Source organism: Struthio camelus, chromosome 1, assembly GCF_040807025.1.
Source record: "Struthio camelus isolate bStrCam1 chromosome 1, bStrCam1.hap1, whole genome shotgun sequence".
Lineage (NCBI taxonomy): Eukaryota > Metazoa > Chordata > Aves > Struthioniformes > Struthionidae > Struthio > Struthio camelus.
This window is the reverse complement of record NC_090942.1, coordinates 158,626,419-158,646,470: the sequence shown is the minus strand read 5'-3', so window position 1 is coordinate 158,646,470 and position 20,052 is coordinate 158,626,419. Positions and strand designations below refer to the sequence as shown.

Sequence of the window (20,052 nt, the reverse complement as noted above, 5' to 3'; positions counted from 1 at the left end):
CTTTCGGTGTAGTAAATAAATGACTTGTAATTCACGATGATGCTAAGCAACAACAGTAAAAATGTTAAAGCATGTTGTTGACCTTCAAGTACGAGCTGGGAACTTGGAGTTCAAGGAACTGGTTCTCGGAAAGAAAAAGCAAAGCACGTCCTAGGAATTATTTTTAAAAGCCTAAAAATACAGAAATAATTTAATCTTATAAACTTAACAGTAAGAAAAGAATCCTACTAAGTGCTTGTAAGCTTTCAGATTTTAACAAACACTAATATGCAGCTGTCGTTAACTGAAATATCAAATATTACATCATAAGGAAGTGAGGGTTTCATTTTTCCTGTAAGCCGGAACTTCAGCATGAGCAAGAGTTCAGTGCCAGAGAAACACTTTTTCAGGACATAGCCCTCCCTTCTTTGACTATCTGAGCTGTAGACCTGCACTATTACAAACGTAGTAAGTAGACAAGTTGCTTTGTGTTCTGTCTCTAGGCTGATTAGATCTAGCCATTAGCCTTATTTTTCTGTTTGAGGTTATTTAAACGAGCCCGCTCTTTTTCTGTGGTCAGTTCTAGCCAGGAGGGGAAAAATTAATTCCTCCTACAGCCTCTCACCTACGCCAGTTTCCACTGAGCGTTCTTCCCTTGACATCGCCTTTTGACTTTAAGCTAAAAATCTTAAGTTAAAAAAAATTCTTCACAAAAGTCTCCAAAAGTCTATTAGACTTACGATATTCACCTTAGTAGCCTCCATATCATTAGTCTTTTAGTCAGGAGCAGTCTTTTTAATACATGTTTGTAGAGCACTTAGCCTGGCATTTTGGTCCATGTCTTGGGATCTTGGATACTGCTAAAGATCTACAGCTTACCGCGTCCAATTAAATTGAAAAAATTAATCTTGTCAACCTGAAATACATCATTATGATATTCACCACTATCTTTGCCTACATTATACGCACATTTGCTTGTTTGGATCTCACTTGCTTTACTTTCTTTTATATAATTTAGGTGCAAAAGGTGCAAGAGGCTTCCCGGGTGATCCAGGTCCGGCGGGATATCCAGGGTTAAATGGTACACGGGGTGATCCAGGTCGAGAAGGACTCCCAGGTCCTCCAGGTATCTTGAAATAACTAGTCATTCTCTATTTACTTTTGACCTCTTTTCTACAGTCACAGGAACCCAAGATTCATGTTCATTTATCTTCCTTTCCACGTTCAAACAATAATCCGTTGAAAAAATCTGCTATTAACACTTTCCAGCATTCATATAAATTATACTGCACATGTTAAAGACAGAATACCAGCTACTCACCTTACCCGTAACTGACTGTGCTTCCAAACAGTGATACAAAGTGTTTGCAAGTGTTCAGTGACTGTCACATCTTATGAAAGTTTGTAATAGGCACACATTAAATCCAGGGCTTCAGTATCTTTCCAGGGAGTCCAGTATGTCCAAGACTCATCAATTAACTGCATGTATAGTTGCTCCGTTCACACATAGTAAGTCATATGAGTCTAAAATAGGCCTACTGCGTGCATACATAAGCTGCAGAAAGAGTCTGGGCATATTCATGGGACATCAGTCGATTCAGCAAGAGTTACTTCCAGAAAATCCCAAATGAATGGTTGACATTATCTTTTTTCCGCTTGTTAAAAATTTTCAGATAGGAAAAGAGAGTGGGTTTCAGGAAATTCAGAAAAGTTCCAGCTGTAGTGAAACCTCTGTTTTTTTCTATTAAAGTTGGTTTGGGAATGTTTGTAGTTCTTGGGGGATTTTTTTTTTGTAAGTTTGCATTGATATCGATTAATACTTTTTAAAACAAAATTTTTGAGTGAGCGATAGCAAAATAGAATTTATTAGACTATTGTCTTTCCTGCTGTGGATAGGAAGGCCCTCTGGCAGTGCAAACAGTGCAGTTCTGATTCCCAAGGAACAAACAAAACTTGGAAAAGAATGAGACTGGAGGTATCTGTCATGTTGAGAAACATATGGTGGTATGCAAAGTAAAGGATTAAGGCCAGAGTATCTTCATAACAATATGGATCCTCTTGTCCTCCCCATATTCACTGTAGAAGAAACGTTAGGTCTGTGAAAGCTGGTTAGACAGTTCCTTATTGCAGATTTCACAGGATCACAGAATCCCAGAATGGTTGAGGTTGGAAGGGACCTCTGCAGATCAGCTAGTCCAACCCCCCTGCTCAAGCAGGGTCCTCTACAGCATATTGCCCAGGATAGTGTCCAGGCAGGTTTGTGAATATCTCCAGCGAAGGAGACTCCACTACCTCTCTGGGCAACCTGTGCCAGTGCTCTGTCACCCTCACAGTGAAGAAGTTTCTCCTCAGGTTCAGATGGAACTGCCTGTGTTTTGGTTTCTGCCCGTTGCCTCTTGTCCTGTCATTGGGCACCACGGAGAAGAGTCTGGCCCCATCCTCTGGACTCCCTCCCTTCAGATACTTGTATATATTGATTAGATGCCCCCCTCAGTCTTCTCTTCTCCAGGCTGAACAGGCCCAGCTCTCTCAGCCTATCTTCGTAGGAGAGGTGCTCCAGTCCCCTCACCATCTTGGTAGCCCTCTGCTGGACTCTCTCCAGTAGTGCCATGTCTCTCTTGTAGTGGGGAGCCCTGAACTGGAGACAGTACTCCAGGTGGGGCCTCCCCAGGGCTGAGGAGAGGGGCAGGATCACCTCCCTCGACCTGCTGGCAACACTCTGCCTAATGCACCCCAGGATCCCCTTGGCCTTCTTGGCCACAAGGGCACATAGCTGGCTCGTGCTTAACTTGTTGTCCACCGGAACTCCCAAGTCCTTCTCTGCAGAAGGAGTTTTCTACTCTAATCTAGAGAAAAGCACAAGAGAGCTGGAACACTGGTTTGTCAGGGGCATGGGGACATCTTACCCCTGCTGCTTATCAAATCAGCTTTTTGTGTACGGGAAAAGTTTTGCTGGCATAACAGGATAAGGTATTCATAAAATGCAATAGCCAATTCAAAATAGTTGCATGGAAGTGACTATCCATGGAGCTGTGGATCTTTTATCACCTGTGCACTGAGTACGTGGACATCCTGAGGCACGTCTTGCAAGTTTTGCCAATTTCCGCATTTGGTCAAATGTCCTTATAAATGCTTTTTAAAAAACATTTATGTACACTTCGCTGAGTTTTTAGCCAAAATATGTAATTATGTACAATAGTTGGCATTATGATGGCGTTTCTGGGATTTGAACTGCAACATTTGTAGTGAGCACTGTGATGCCTAATCACCGTTTTATTTCTAGGATTTACAGGGCCCAGAGGAGACAGGGGCCCAACTGGTTTACCTGGACTACAGGGCCACCCGGGCCTTACAGGAAAATCCGGTGCTCCTGGACTGGCAGGAGTGAAAGGCGTTCCTGGTGAAGTTTTAGGAGCAGCAGCAGGTTCCAGAGGGGACGCTGGACTGCCTGGTTTCCCTGGATTAAAAGGCGCTCCTGGAGATCAAGGAGTACCAGGAGTTAGAGGTAACTGCTAATAGAAGTAAAGAAATGTTTGAATAAGAGCTTGAGGTATAAATGTAGCCAAACTAGTAATGTGGAGTTGTTAGGATGCATGAGACCTACTTATGATCTAAGCATCAAATCCCAGTACCAGAAGGTCTCCAGTCCCTCCCTGATATATCTTGCCTAGTTATCAAAATGCCTAGCTCCTCCAAACAGCTTCTAGAGATCCATTGGTTTTGACCAACACTGCACTTCACGCTGCACCAAGTGAAATCAGCTATGATATGATGCCAAAGCACAAAATGTCGCTCATCTTTATTGTGTTCAGATATATTCTTCATTTTTCCATTGTAGTTAAGGGAATAGTTTGTAACAACATGAGTAATGCTGCTAGACCAATGTAGTTGTTATCCTGACTTTTTACTTACATACTGCATAATACTGAGCTTACTTCTCACTCCCCAAAATGTTCAGTTAATATAAGGCCTTGCAGAATAGCAGGATGCTGCAATGCAGAGTTTGTAAATTTTAACTGAGGTCCTCTCAGGTCCGATTAGCTTAGCAGGATATTACACATATAGCCTATGGTAATATGTTAATGAGTTCTTTTACCTGATCAGTCTTTGGGCACTGTGGAACAAGTGAAAGATAACTTTCTGTATTTATTCATGACTTGGGGGTTCGTTTCATTTCACTGTTTTACAGAGCTTAAAAACCATGCTAAAGTCTCTGTAGAAGACAAAGACAATTGTAGTTTCTCTACAAAAATCTGACTTTGTATCTCTCTGAGTTTTATGAGGGATTTTCTAAAGCACAGATGGAAGTTAAGCACCCTCTGCTACAGAGCTTCAGCAGCAGTTGCGCAATTAAATTTAAGGCTGCAAGTCCCCCCTTGCTCTGTTGCGATGCAAGTGAGAAGTGAAGAAGGAATAGTAAATGTGTGAGTAACTCAGAGCAAGAAAGTGTATCACAGGGACTCATTTCAGAGGGTTTTCTCGTGATTTCCAATACAAATAAAAAAAAAGAAAAGAAGATCTCATATCATTTTTCATGAGTGATTTGAAGCAAGGAAAGCTGATTTCACCTTCGCAAGAGCCATAGAGTGGACAAAAGGAATGAAGGAAGCTCTGTGGCATTGTGGTAAGCTGTAGTAAGTTTGAAAAAAAAAGCAGAAAACTTCACTAAAGCTTCTAGACCAGTCTGAAAAGAGGAAGACATTCAAAATAAAACGTAAACTGAAAAGAAAGAAAAGTCTATGACTTTGTATCTCCTTTCTAAGCCTTTTTGCAGAACTAACAAAAAATAGTTACAGCAAAGAGGAGAAGCATTATTAGCATGTCTGTTGTTTGTGCTTTGCAGTTCTGGCCAAACAGCTCCAAAAGCATGTGAATTTTTTGTATGAGGGATTTTTTTTTTAGTTCTGTATGAAACAGCTAATGATTCTTTGATATCATCTACTCCACATCTACTCCATTAGCCCTTCAGAATAGAGCTCTAATCTTTATTCTGTTATTGAGGAAACTCACTTGATGTGACCTGATTTTCCTCTCAGTTGTAAAGTGCGTGTAAAAAGCCCATGAATAAAGAAATGAGACCCACTTGACCTGCATTTTATGTGCTGTGTACTTTTGAAGTCTCATATGCTATTGCTTCTCCATTCTGAATGCAAAGCGGGTACTACTTTTTTAATCTCAAAGGACTTGATAACCACATTTCTTTTATTTAGTAAAGACATTAATTTTCAGTGCACTAAATAGTGTAGAGCCAGGGCCCTTTTGCTAGGAATATTTATGAATCTTGTAATAATGCCTTGTAACAACATTACCTGAAAAGTTCTGAGCAATAACGCAAAACTAGAACACATTGTCTACCATAAGTTTTCCCATTTCTGCCTACCACATTTCAGAGACCATATGGAACATTATTTCTGTAGTGCAGTCAGCTGCGTTATTCAACTCTTAAAATGAAATATAAAGAGATAAAGAGAGAGTTCAGGAATTAAGGAATTATTAGAGTCAAAAATGGAAGAAACGTGCTCTGCCTATGTCCATCTGGTGCCAAGTTGTTTCCATTCATTTGACAGACCTAGTCAGTCTTTCTGATGCAAACATTGAGATTAGTACTCATACTGTCAATTGTTTAAAAACTAATGAGCAGTCTTTTAATTTGATCTTCCTGTACTCACTGAATTTTTGAAGGAAAAATGTATTCTGAAATAACAGTGCATACACACCTGCTTAGTGAAGTAATATATAATAACCAGCTCTCTAGGTATTTATGTTCTCTAATGCATGATTCTGGTATTTTAGGAGCAGATGGTAATCCAGGTTTGCCAGGAGCCAAAGGTGATCCAGGGCCCCAAGGTCTCCCTGGTTTGGTCGGTTTGCCAGGAAGACCAGGAACGCATGGATTCCCGGGAGCACCAGGAAATCCTGGGCCAGACGGCAGGCCTGGTCCACAAGGACCACTCGGTAGGCACTTACTGCTGTCCTGTGTCACTTCTCCTCCTACGCCTGGGCAGCCATACAGTTTCCACAGTGGAAAGGTAGCCTTGGGATTGTGGCACATGCCACAATGTAACTCAGTCCTTTAATTCTCAGTCAGCAAAATGACAGTAATTATGCAGGCACTCGTGGACTGTGATTGTAAATTATGGTGACATCGCAGGTATCAGCGGGAGTGGTGATGGTCCTCACCGTCTGGGCTGCTGCTTTCCCTTTTATAGCCACCTGCCAGGCCAGGTCAGAGCTTTCTGGTAACAGACTGGGAGAATGGCGCTGCCAAAATGGGACTTGCGTCATGGAAAAAGGGCTTAATTCTTAAATTAAAGAGGAGGGGGAGGGAAAGGTTAGAAGAGGGTACAGAGCCAGACTGGCAGAGCAATTGCAAACCACATTGGTTTGCAATTGTCCTCTGAGAAGAACTAATCTATGTCGTAACACCAAGATTGTATTTTATCTAAGAAAAATGTTGTTATAATTGCTAAACTGCTTTTTCTTCATAATAATTTCAGCGGTTCTTTGCTGAAAAACGTCCTAATCCTTCCACCTCACCTTGAACGTGATGTGGTAGCAGTTTTCAACCTGTCTAGCCACCTCGTATGAAGTTGTCAGTTGTTTCCGAATGCTTTTAATCTCCCTTTTCCCATATTCACACTACAGGTCCACCTGGTGCTAGGGGGGAAGATGGTGAAAGAGGCTTTCCTGGTCCTGTGGGCCTGAAAGGTCTGTCTGGTGACAAAGGTGAAACAGGTTACCCAGGATTACAAGGTGTACCTGGTGTGACCGGTCCCCCTGGCATAAGTGGAATGGATGGCTTTCCAGGTGAAAAAGGTAAGCTCGTAACAGCTGCGTTAAAAAAAATAATATTGCTTGAGGTTTTTCTGAGATTAACAGGATACATTCTCTGCTGGGGTAACTCTGTTAAAACAGTAGAATTACGGTCACAGGCCAAATGTATTTCAGAATCACTGTAACTCTTTCCCCCTGTGTTGTACCTGGCCAAAAGGCAGCTTGGGATATTTAGCCGTATCTAGAAGGCAATGGTAGTTGTATTTCTCCTTTTGAAAAATATATTGTCTTTACTATTTGCTCTCTCCAAAAGTCTTTCCCTTGTCCAAGGGCCACTGACTCTCAGTGGAATTAAGGGAGATATTTCCCCAAAGCTTCCCCTTAAATTTTTTGAAGGCTGGCAAGTCACGCACTGAGCGATGCCATCTACAGACGCAGGACCTTAGTGCTGAATATTACCAGGATACAAATCTTTTGTATAGAGAAGGTGAGATTCGCACTTGCCAGCTACGAAAGTGCTATATATAACGCAAGGTGTGTGCAGCACACGGAGATTTCAGCCGAATTCAGCTCCACGGGGAAGCGACTGAAACAGAAAGGGGAGGTTCATGCCTAAAAACACATATGGCAATTTCATCCATTGGGAAGAATCAGACTGCTTAGGTAGCTCCGTGTCCCCGTGTTTCAGCACCTACCCCGCAGAGAGCTCGGGTGCCTAATTGGGAGCTGCAGGTTCCCCAAAACCAGCGCTGCAGCACTGAACTTTTCACATGGTTGTAGGCCTGCCTTCCTAGCTCACGTTTACTTAGCCTGCCGAAATCTGTTTGAGTGAGGTAAACAACTTTCTTCCCCTTTCTTCTTCAAAGGCCTGAGGGGTTCGCCCGGCGTCGATGGTTTCAAAGGCATGACCGGCCTAAAAGGCAGACCGGGAATCAAAGGAATCAAAGGAGAATTTGGCTCGTTTGGCCCTCAGGGTGATAAAGGCACACAGGGCGCGCAAGGCTTTAAAGGTATTTACTGACGGGTGTGACCGGTGTTTGCTTTTCACATATGAAGAACTATTTTACAAGGATACAAAGACAAAGAAGACACATTTTTGACACAGTAAATTTAGCTCAGAAATTCCTCCGTCTGCTTCACACATGGGCCTCAGGCTGAGAGGCCTGGATTTTAGGCTCAAGGAGAGGTTGGTTGTCTGTGAATCTGTAACATGCTTTGGTTGGGGACGGACACCTTCACCGTTTGGCTGAGCTCAGATAGTGGCCCCCCCAGGCACGTGCAGCACTTTTAACAGAGCTTTTTGCCAGAAAACGTGAGGTGCTTTTTGGGGAAAGTACTCAGAATTTGCGTCAGTTGCACTGCGAAGGCACCCAAAAGCGTGTGACAAAGATCAAAGGCACAGCACTGTAATATTCAGAAAACCATGCCAGTAAATAGACAAAATGCAGAAACGTAGCAATTAAAATTAAATTAACACTGTAACTCAGTCCTCTTCTGCTTGCGTAGAAATATCTTTAAATCCTTTTTTTATCACAAGGCCGAAATGTTCATTCTAGGGACCTAGAGATAGGTACTGAGGTAAAACTGGCCGGAAATTCAAAGGTTGCAAAGCAGTGCTCCCAGGAAGTCAGTGGAGACCTGAGCAAAATGCAACTAAGATAACAGCACGCTGCTAGCTAAATGCAGGTTAACTTCCATCACTTTTAGGCACCTCGAGTCAAAAAATCTGACTTAGTGAAGACAAGATTTTATAGTATATTATATGATCATAGGAGACAAGCCTAGGTGGGTGGCCTGTCTCCAGAAAGAGTTGTAGACAGGCATACAGTCTATTGGGGTTCTTTCTTCGGGATGTTTACTGCTGTCACCAGTAATTTACAAAGAAAGAAGAGGAACAAAATAAATACCTTTTTACAAATCCAAACACTCTTCTGCCCAAACCTTTCTGCTAAAGCCCTCTTTGACTTCAGTGTTTCCCTTTCGCAGGAACTAACCTACTTTTCTGTGCTTTCTCCAGTGTGCTTTTTGGCTTTTATAATCACATGATACCTAACTGATCTGCTGAGAGGTAAATTATCTATCAGAGAGGAGCCTGGGTCCAGCTCCCCAGAACTGTATGTACAACAGTTTAACTCAGTTTTCTTTTTTTTTTAACCTTTTCTTTTTTCATTTTTCATTTTTTTATGCTTCACTGTTCTGCTGACATGTTGTATTGATACAGGTCACTTTTTGTACAAGCAGGTTTTCCACAGCTTCCGTTAACCCCGAGACTTTTCGCTAACTTTGCTCTTCTGTTCACTCTTTTTCCAACACGGTGCACCAGACTCTTTTTTATAAATACGGTTGGCTTTTTCCCTTGAGGTGACCGTGGGGATCAAGGCCCCCCAGGAGAACCCCCAGAGCTTAAGCCTGGCATGCTGATGGAAGTTAAAGGGGAAAAAGGAGATGTCGGAGAAACTGGCACAAAGGGATTCTTTGGCTTGAAAGGTCAGTGGTCGGAGCGAAATAAAGCAAGCGCATTCAGGGCTATTGATCGGTGTCTAAATATTGCCTCAGTTATCGCTGTAATTATTCTTCACTCATTGTACCACTGTGCTGCCGCCCACCCAACAAAGTCCCTGATAATGAACGCTGAGCTTCTGGCTGAGTTTTCCGGGCAGCCACCCCCAGTGAAATCTTTTCTGTATTTATGCTACTTGTGTGCATTGCCCTTTTATACTAGAGCGTTGCGGTGCTTTCTCTCTGTGCTTAGAGAAGGCCACTAGCATGACAACTTTTGCTTGCAATGAACGGCATATCAGCCTTCCCTGTTTTTGTATTTTAAGTCTTTTTTTTTTTTTTTTCTGCTCCTGCAGGTAGCAAAGGAATGCCCGGCCTCCCTGGGAAGACGGGAACTCCCGGCTCCCCTGGGCATCCCAGTTATGTGGCTGGGGTGAAAGGGGACGTCGGTGCTAAAGGACTGACAGGCCTGAAAGGGTATCCCGGTCCATCTGGCTCTCCTGGCATCAGAGGCTTCCCTGGGAGCACAGGAGGCAGGGTTAGTTCATGCCCGAGAGGGAATAACAGCATCCTTTTGCTGACATTCAGCTCATTTAGTGAGCATCTCTCACACCTTTACAGTTGTGCCTGACAGCTAAAGTACAAAGGTAACGAATACAGTAAAAATTAAATAAATAGGCCAAAGGTATAAGGCATTCTCTGGAAAAAATGTTTTCCTTTGATCTTTCCACTGTTCATTAAGCAGTCCTAAGAATCTTTAACTTACTTTTCTCGTTGGGAGACGTTATCCAAATTTCGGACACCGGCTTTTGGCTGATGAGGACCCAGATTCTTCCTTCTAGCTCCTTGGTACCGTTACCATAGCTGCTGGTAAAAATCATTCTCAACACTAGGCTTACTCTTGCCTTTCTCTCAGCGCTGATTGTGCCACTGCAATGAATTACTCACTGTTACTTGCCCTAAGAATACAAAGTCTCAGAATCTGAGCAGTTCACCATGATTTACTGTGACAGCAAAATAAGTTATACTAAAAAAAAAGAAGAGCCTTGTAAAAGTCCTAACAGCAGACTCGCACATAACCGTTCATTTAATAGCCTCAAAAACTGTGTTCCTTTCTCGGGTATATTTGCCTCTAGCTTTCAGAGGGACTTTTTCCTAACTGAGAACTGCAGGATTCAAAACTGGCACTACCGTATATGTCTAATATAATGTTCCCAATTTCAAATTTAACCGTTTGCCAACACAACTTATCACTTGGTTTGCATTGGTTTGGTTTGACTGATTTCAGCCAAATGACTGAAATAAAGGTACTACAGAAGCTCAAAAATGGTAAATATAATGACCTTTTTCAGTAATTCCAAACTGTGCTGCTTGGAAGGCTGAATAAATCCTCATCCTCGTTAACTTTTGTCTGTTTTTAATCATATGATAGGGAGAAAAGGGTATTGCAGGCATTTCAGGCCATTTTGGTACTCCTGGCTCACATGGTGAAATAGGTGAGTTTGTTCTCTTATCTAAGCGCTCTTTTTATTTGTTAACCGTCAAATGCACAACATTAAATTCTTAAGAGTCTCAGAGAGTCTTAAAACAGTCATAGAGTATGGTGCAGTAAATAAGTATATCATATCCTGAGACTCTTAAGTGTGTTGTACTCTAAGACTGCATAAATGAGTATATCATGCTGTAAGACTGTTTTAGCAGTCTTACAGTGTGATATAATAAATGTGGACATTTGTGAAAAGGCTAATGTGGTTAATTTCATGCAACATGGATTCCCTTGAATAAGTCTATCCTGGGGCCGGGGGGAGGGGGCTTCTGTTTCCCCTTCTTTAACTTCTCCCTCTTTTTTGATTTCATCACTTTTTTCTAAAAGGTTAATGATTCGTGAAGTTTGCCTTGAAAACTGCAACTTCTTCAAAATAATAGAAGTTATTTACTTGAATTAAAGCTTCACCACTCGTTTGTTGATTTTTGCTTGAAATAGGTGAACCAGGAGAAACCATCAGCTTACCAGGAATGCCAGGACTTAAAGGGGAAGCTGGTATACCAGGCTTAACAGGTATTAATTTCACAGTTACTCTGGATGCATTATTTTCACATATTAAAGTCCCTAGAGGCAAGGACAGAGCACTTATCATGTGCTTTTGATGGCTGCAGAACTTATGCTCTCATGACAGCTTCTGAGGAGATGTATCTTTTCTTTACTGAAATGAGTATGTGCTGTGTTTACCTCTTCAACTGAAAGTGCAGGTATGGCAGTAAACATCAATCACATGAAACTCTAGTAAAACATTTTCATATAATATTTTGCTATCGATGACAAAAGGAGCAATATCAGGCTATAATTATGTAAGACAGGATGGCCAAGTCAAGTTGTTTTTGAATTGGATGGGTTAGGTAGTGTATTAAAATTGGAGCTATCCCTGCACAACCAGCACAATTTAATAACAGTGCCATTTTCCACACAATGTGGGGAGTACTTCTAAAAACAAATCTAATGACACTTTGGCTAACATGCTATGGAAGATTATTTGTTCTCCCAGGCTATACAAGCACACTGACTAAGAGGAATGTCTATATGCAGCAAGACCAGGGCCCATTCAGTAGGCAATTGATGTTATGCTTGTTAGCTTAGAGTCATAGAGAAATTATTGAGAGAATATGTGGTTTTTATGTTGTTGCAGGCTTAAGAGGAGACATAGGACAAAAAGGTGAAGGAGGCGATCCTGGTTTCCCTGGAATTGAAGGCCTCAAGGGCATCCAGGGTATCCCTGGCTCTTTGGGACAGGAAGGTAAAATATACTTTCTTTTAAGAATAAAACTGGTAAAGAAGAGAAAGAAAATCTATCTTCCCTCCAAAGTCATTAAGTTTTTAAAATATTGATCCTTCTATAAATTGGTAAAGAGTAGTAAAAAAGATGTTGAACTCCCAAGAGAACTTATTAGGAGGAAATTTCAAAAGATGAACCCTGATCATACCGTTTTTTTTCCATTTTTATAGTGATCGTGTGTGTAGTCAAAGTGTGGTATTGCTGGCATACTCAAGTATTCTCATGCTACTCGATATTACAAGGAAGTGGGCATTTCAATGTTCTTTTCTAACATAAATGAAATAAAATAAGCCACAGAACCCAGTTATGAAGTCTTTGAACCAGTTTAATTGGCTGACTGAACAAGAATATAGGGAAACAGAAGCCAGGTTCTGCTCTGGATCATAAACTTCTGACTTAAAAATGTGTCTTTTTGTAGGGAGAGCGTGAAAATGCTCTTTCAGACCAGCTGTTCCACATATTTGTCAAATAGGGCTTAGAAACTCCAGCTGAGATTAGAGCAGTTTTGGTAGGTACCTCCCTGAGAACAGTCCTGGTTGGACCAGCTTCCCATTCTGAAAGACTAAACAGATGGGGCAAAAGGAGAAACTGAAATGCAAACAAAGGAAATTACTTACTATAAGTGCTAATGGTAGTAAAATTATTATTTTAATAAGAGAGACCCACTATATTTCTCAGGTTGTCAGAGACATGAAATTTGCAATTAATTGTTTTCACATACCTTGTCTCTCCTACCTTTTCTTTCTTTAGTTTTTTTGCATTTGCATGAAAGGTGTCATATCTCATACAGTAACTTCAGGGGAAAAAGCTTTCATTTCACTACCTGTGAGAACAATAGCACAAGTCAGCGTTTTGGGCTGTCGTTTTTTAAAGACGCTCATGAGCAATGTTGCGTACTTGTCATGTAGGTTTGCCAGGACTGGTCGGTCCCCCAGGGCAGCAAGGAAGCCCCGGGACTCCCGGCTTCCAAGGCGACAAGGGAACTCCTGGCTGGCCTGGCTTACCCGGACAAGCAGGTACACATACCACTCTAGCTACTCAGTCATTTCACTGTGAGCATGTGCTTTGTGGTGCAGAAGAAGAAAAGGGACTTTCTGCAATTCAGAGTGATGTAGCTCCCTGTAATAAGCCTTCATTCTTTGTGAAGTTCAGATGCATTAAGGAAGACCTGTGTGGTTACGTTGTGATTCATGTGCTCTGAAGGACTGGAATGTAAGGGGGTTCACGTTAAGTAAGTGATTGTGACGTCTCAACCAGGAAAGTAACTTCCAGTAAATATTTTCATTTTTCATGACAGCTGGAAAAAAAGCAGATTATTTGAAATGCAGCAAGGGTAGTGATATACAGTGTTAAGACTATTAGAATGTGGCATTAGATAACAAATAATGCAGTTGTCCTATATCATCGCCAAAAACAGTTAACTGATTCAACTTGTGTAGTTGGAGAGGTAAGTGTTAACTCGGACAGAATTCTGCTATCAAAATATAGACAACATTTGAAAATGAAACTGTTTATGTCACAGGTTACAGAATCTGGTCTGATCCCTTAATAGCCGAAAGTAAGCAGGCTTTTGTCTGTAGGATAGCCAGAAATTGCCCTATTTTTAGTGAGTTTCATCTATCTGAATCTGCATGAAATCTAAGCTAATATGGTCATGAAAGCTGCCTTTATAGACAGTGAAGGGAGGGACAGACACTTTTGTTTGGGAAGGTTGAATTGTCCTCCAGAGCTATGTAGCTCTGTCCACTGATTGCAGAGATACCTGTCTAGCTTAAACATCATGCTTAACTCTTAGAGGGGTACAAGTAGATAGGCTAAATTTTACTTGTAACAGTAGCAGCTGCTATTAGACATTTTGGTGTTTTTTTTTTCATTGACACAGTGAATTGCTTCTGAAGAGAGGTTCATTATAATCACATTTAGAAGTGTACTATTATGCCATAATTGTCTTGATTTGAGGATTTTGGAAAACTATTATATTAGCAAAATTGTGGTAGCAAGACTAGAACTCATGGATTGTTACCAGATAGATCAGAGATTCTTTGAAAAAAATCTCATAGTTAGTTTATTAGAAAATATCAAAAAATATGGAGTGAGCGTATTTGTTTAATAAACTTATTGTAATGAATTCATTTGCATGTAATATAAAAGATTTTGACACAGAACCATAGTTAATCAAGCATGTCAATGTTTTGCCAAAGAATGTATACAGACTTATACAAACTGTTAAGATAATCGTGAGTGTAATTTTTAAACAGGTTTACCTGGCTTAAGAGGAATCAGTGGATTACATGGTTTACCAGGAACTAAAGGCTTACCAGGATCACCAGGTAAGTGAGAATTTTATTCAGCCTGTTTACAGGCACTTTATCGTGTTGGCTATTACACTGCGAGTTTGATGCGTGAGATCTTTGCAACGTGGCTTTCTTAATTGTGTCATGCAAAGCCCATGCGCGTGTCAGGCTCTGGTGGAATTTGCCTTGTTATTGTGGGATTTGGGAAACAACTGAATACATTTTACGTGCTGCAACACAGATGAATTAGACGACAACTTCAAATCATAATTCCTTTGTTCTTGTAAAGTGAAAGCACTATGACCGTTAGTTTTTTTCCATTACAGGCTTGTGTATTTAGTAAAAGAGCATGCTCTGTACATGTACATTAGCACGTTGAGTTTTTATCACATCCAGAAACATTTCAGCTTTTTGCTTAATTGTAAACAACTCCACAACAGGTCCAGATGACTACGGCAGTGCAGGCTTCCCAGGTCTTGTCGGTGACAAAGGGGAAGCAGGAGAACCAAGCAGAGTCGAAGGCAACCAAGGACCTCCAGGCCAAAAGGGAGACAGAGGTGTTCCAGGTTCGTACTCTGGGGAATGGGATTTACTTATTCTCATTTCAGCTGTGAGTGTGCAAAAATCTCATGAAATACAGTATCGTATAGACAGCTGTACAGAACAGCTCCAGGAGCAGTGCCCGATGTGGGGAAGGTCATTATTTGGACTTACTGCCATTATTCAGGCAACCCTTGCTCAGAAGGGGAGATGTGTTTTGCTAAACGCTGCACAAGCCACCCCGTCCACACGAGGCTGGGTTCCCCCCCGGAGCAGCAGCGCCTTGTAGCACCCTCTAAGCTCAGTGTCCTACAAGGGCTGGAGGCTGCTCCCAGCCACCAGCTCCCACACTATTTTTAAATGCATGAAGAGGCTCCAGTTACACCAGTGCTTATGGGATTTGTTTTTGTTGCAAATCCTGCCAAGTTTATTTTTCTTCAGAAAGCCTCTCAGTCCGTTACTGTGGGATTGTACCCCTGATCCCCCACCGTGCGCTGTCCTCATGCACAGCCCTTTGCTCATGCCATCACCTCCCATGCTGTGTAATCACACAGCTTTCCTGCTCAGCCCCACTTGCTGTAGCAGTGATTATCCCAGCAAGGTTCGACTCCCATCAGGGAGACGTCCCACCAGATTGACGTTATGGATGAATCAACTGACTGCAGTTTTTAAAAAAAAAAAAAAATTTCCAAAATTTTGGCTCTGAAAGGAATAAGAACTGGCATATTCATATAACCATACTGCCTCTGCCTGCTTTCTTCAGTGTGTTATTCCAGTTTATTTGTATTATGCTTTGTTATTACTAACGTGCTGTATCTTCTCAAACACCACTCGAGATTTATTACCACGTCCTGGAAGAAACAGCTGTTTAGCTTATTTCACTCATGTTGGTTTGTCAGGATTAAATATTTATAAATTTGTGTTAAAATATTGACTAACCAAAAAGGGTTTTGTGATTTCCTGACAACTTGCATCAGTCTATCAGTTTTCCATTCAAAAGGATAATTTGTCATTGGTGGGCTGATTAACAGTTTTCATCTGGGGAGAATTTCCTTAGATTCAGATTGTTTTGTTTTAGTTGAACCAAAAATACCTAAGGGTCTGTGATCCCTGGCCCCAAAGGACACAGAAGTACAAAGCTGCTTTATTTTCTGCTTCATATAGCTAGGATATTTTGAGAATACTTTTTACCTTAAAAAAATACTTTACCTGGAGGCGTAAAATTATTACCACAGTGAGATGTAGTTAGTTATCTATACAACTTTGGAACTGATGTCTTTTTTTTTTTTCATAAAAAAACCTCTGTAACATAGTCTGCAAAAATAAAGCAAAAATGAGTGGCAGCTGCAGGTGTTTTTCATTTTGAAAATCCTGTTCTTTATACTTAGTATAACGTGAGTCCATATAATTGCAGTTGCGCGTCTTCCCTTCAGTGCTGATTATTTATTCTCTTCCTTTCAGGAATCCAAGGACCCTTTGGCTTTCCAGGGCAGGACGGATTTCCAGGGCCTCCTGGGATTTCAAATATATCAGGATATCCTGGTGATAAAGGTTCTCCAGGTCTAGACGGAGTGCCAGGTAATTCATGCCTTGCACCCCTCAGACAACAATATTAAGGTTAAGTACAGTGTTAGCAACAGCAGTCATTGTGATTTTAGTCTTGATACAGTAAAGCACCCCTATTAAAGGCAACACGAAAGTACATGTCTTGATACTCCATGAATAAGCTTTAGAGAAAACTAATGATATCTAAAATAGGAATAGACTCTCCAGTGCAAAGGCAGTTCCTCTGGGTTGTCTTGGATGGGTTTGATTTTCATGCAAATAACAGATTTAATGATCCAAAATTCTCTAACAGCTTTCAGAACCAGTACGCTAACTTACTACTTTAAAATTTCGGGTCTGTTGCGGGCTTGCAAGCCTAGAGAATGTTATATTAATCGTTCATAAAATTTTCCTACATTAAATTATTAGGCAAACTATATTATGTGGGAAAGTATTACCTCCTCTTCTTTCTAGAAGTCCATGCACAAGCCTGCTTCTCTCACACCCATAGGACAACCAGTCAGTAGCTCTGTATATTTGGAAGCTGATATACCTGTTGTTTGTTGAACTGCGCAACTATCTCAGACTTCAGGGCCACAGTGCTTGCAGCAGACGTTACAGGTGTCCCAGTGTCGCCTTTATATGACATACAGAAGTGTTAATGTAAACTCAGCAAAAACTTAAAATAAGCAAAAACTAGCTGTGAAACCAAGAAGTTTTCGAATGCAAAGAGAAGGTTAGTTGGCCTAACTCTTGATACTGATTCCCATTCCCCAGACTGTCATTGCATTAAAAAAAAAAAAAAAAGAAGCAGTCAGGAGAGTAGGAACCAGAACACCATCTCCCTGCTAAAATGCTGAGATAAACATAGTCATCTCTTACTTGGCCCTGTCCATCTCATGGTCTTATCCACACATGATCCAACTTTAACAGGCAGAGTGACAGCTGCCCCACTCAAAACCTTGGTTAGTAAGTCCCTCTCTCCTTGGAAACAAGGTCCAAATCTACATATCGGATCAGGTAGAGGAGGTAACTGAACAGAAACCTGCTGGGTTTGCCTTCAGGCAATAGATAATTCTGGAAAAAAATGCTGTTCCCATAATTTTCAAGACAGAATGAGGTAATTATTTGTATCCAGATGTTCAACTGAAGCACTGAAGTGGAACAGTAAGTCCTCACCTTGTTTACCACCAGGCACTGAGTAAGGTACTTCAGTACTGTCTAGTTTCTCTCCAGTTACTTTCAGACCCTGGAGGGAGACACTTGCTGAAGTGGGGCATTTGCTGGGGAAGGAGAGCTCATCAAACGTTGTATCTCAGTGGGCACCTCAGTTCTGCTGGAGTTTGGCTTTAGATGGCACCATGTTTTATGGGATTTAGCTCTAATTCCTCTGCCACTGCAGCAGAAGGGCATGCCAGGCTAATAGCAAGAGTAGTAGAAGTGGTGAATAAGTCTATTGAGGCACTAAGCATTAGCTCCGTGCTTAAATTAAGGAAATAAAATCTGACAGGATACAATTAGATAGCACTGTTAGTTGGCCCTGTGTCCAGCTCTTAAGGCAGTATAATCAGATTGCAACCCCAACGTGCTCTAAACAGGCTACCCAGGACTACAGGGGCAGCCTGGGATCCCATCTCCGCCGGGAAGCAAAGGAGAAAGTGGACAAGCAGGAGTGAGTGGACAGCTTGGCCCGAAAGGAATTAGAGGTGATCCTGGACCAGCAGGGAGACCAGGGGTTCCAGGGTACCCTGGACCAAAAGGTAAGGATGGGGAAGGCTGGTTATCTGGGGCCTGTTCTGTGCTACCGCAGATTTAATAGCACAGCTCTTGAATTCACATGATCTGCATTGAAATGCAATAATGTCATGTATCATTTTGCATTAAAGGTCGTAAGGGTGAACAAGGTGTTATCGGCTTTATGGGCACAGTAGGATTTCCAGGTGATTTGGGACCCATAGGACCCAAGGGGGACAGAGGAGTAACTGGTGAGTAAAGACAGTCAGATGCATGGCTCTTGCTAAACTACTAGTTTTGCAGCTACGCACAGCTGATGTGACTGGCCCTGCTTTGAGCAAGAGGCTGGGCTTAGATGCTCTCTGAGTCCCTTCCCACCTACATGATTCTCTGTGAGCCCTGGCAAATTCCAGTGGAGAGGTATCCTCACTGGAGACAGCATGAACTTAACTATTTGCCTTAATGAAATTTATTTTGTGTGAGTTGCCTATTCCAAATTCAGAGCCATTTTTGGAGAGGGAAAAAAAAGGAAAAAATTGTGATTTAAACTAACACCTGTGCTAAACCTGCAGACCAGGCCTACTGAATATTTAGAAATATTAAAAAATCCTCTCTCCGTCTATACCAACTTATGCCTCCAGAAGCTCACCGAAAGATTGTGCTGCACCTCAAAATGCTGTTGGCTCTTTTGGGGGAACTTCACAACTTCTTGTGTCATAACTAAGGGAGCAGTAGCATCATTAATTTCCTTTTGCTTATCTTTATACTGTCCAAGCAGAGACGCTCCCCATCCTCATACACATTCCTCCAGTACTGTAAATATAGCTGCTATACCCAAGGTGGTGAATTACAGACAATGATCCCCTCTCACATTTGCAGCCAAGCAACAGCAAGTCTGTGAATGAAAGCACACTAAGGAAATACAGGGCTTTTGTCAAACTGTCTCCTCTTGTCTCCTATCACAGGTTTTCAGGGGCCTCCAGGCTCTCCTGGGCTGCCCCCACTTCCTCCAAGGTTGGTTGCTGAGCAAGGTTCACCAGGCCCCCGTGGAAATATAGGACCCCAAGGAAGCCCAGGAGACATGGGACCTCAGGGTCCACCGGGCGACCCAGGTAGGAGTCACATGCTCAAAGGAAAGCTTGGTTCCCTGTAGAACAATGAGGCCATCAGAGCACTGCTTTGGCTCTCTCCAATGCTAAATCCTGCAAGTCAGAAAGGAGAGTCAAATTTGGCTTGGGGGTTGGCTTTCCTCCTCCTCTTCCTAGCATTCAGACTGTAAGCAAGACAGGAGAAAACTTTGGCATCGTTAGCATAACCCAAGCAATGTCAGATGAAGATCTAATTTAAATCCAGACTGAAAGTCTCCGATGGAAATGGGTGCATCCTTGAGAACATGCTTTTGACCCCGGAAAGTAACGCAGTTAGTGATGTGCAAACCTGACACAGTGCATCTGGTCTACTGGCCTCATCAAAGATGCGTGGTGCTAGCAAGAATGAAAGCTCAAAGTAGTGGGGCTCACACAGTCTTGATACTGCAGCCTTTTCCAGTGGGGTCAGTGCTCTTTGCCTGAGCAAGAACCGCAGGAGCTTGCTGTTAGTGTAAATTGGTAAACCTGGCAGACAGGGCTGAACACGTGCAAGCAGAGCTGTTTAAAGTGAATAGCATGTTTCTGTCACTGCAGTCACTGTGCTTATTACTCTTGTTGGTGCAAGGTTTCAGAGGCACACCCGGGACCCCAGGACCCCAGGGCAGGGGAGGCGTTCCAGCTCCTCCCGGCTTCAGAGGGGAACAAGGAGCAACAGGGTTTCAGGGGCCAGTGGGATTTGAAGGTGAGTCACGTCACACAAGCACTTCT

At 42.1% G+C, this 20,052-nt stretch overlaps 1 protein-coding gene across 2 annotated transcripts in view; it reads left to right on the top strand.

The window, feature by feature from the left end:
• Positions 1–20,052, top strand: part of COL4A2 (collagen type IV alpha 2 chain) — a 145,212-nt gene that overhangs the window by 118,869 nt on the left and 6,291 nt on the right. For both annotated transcript variants that reach the window (XM_068927428.1, XM_068927421.1), the window contains exons 28-45: positions 998–1,105; positions 3,263–3,484; positions 5,773–5,934; positions 6,625–6,795; positions 7,620–7,763; positions 9,115–9,240; positions 9,609–9,790; positions 10,685–10,748; positions 11,237–11,311; positions 11,937–12,044; positions 12,992–13,099; positions 14,342–14,413; positions 14,818–14,943; positions 16,379–16,495; positions 18,061–18,222; positions 18,349–18,447; positions 19,162–19,308; positions 19,910–20,026. In XM_068927428.1, the coding sequence (XP_068783529.1) occupies positions 998–1,105; positions 3,263–3,484; positions 5,773–5,934; positions 6,625–6,795; positions 7,620–7,763; positions 9,115–9,240; positions 9,609–9,790; positions 10,685–10,748; positions 11,237–11,311; positions 11,937–12,044; positions 12,992–13,099; positions 14,342–14,413; positions 14,818–14,943; positions 16,379–16,495; positions 18,061–18,222; positions 18,349–18,447; positions 19,162–19,308; positions 19,910–20,026 (2,310 nt within the window). The remainder of the gene's footprint in view (positions 1–997; positions 1,106–3,262; positions 3,485–5,772; positions 5,935–6,624; positions 6,796–7,619; positions 7,764–9,114; positions 9,241–9,608; positions 9,791–10,684; positions 10,749–11,236; positions 11,312–11,936; positions 12,045–12,991; positions 13,100–14,341; positions 14,414–14,817; positions 14,944–16,378; positions 16,496–18,060; positions 18,223–18,348; positions 18,448–19,161; positions 19,309–19,909; positions 20,027–20,052) is intronic.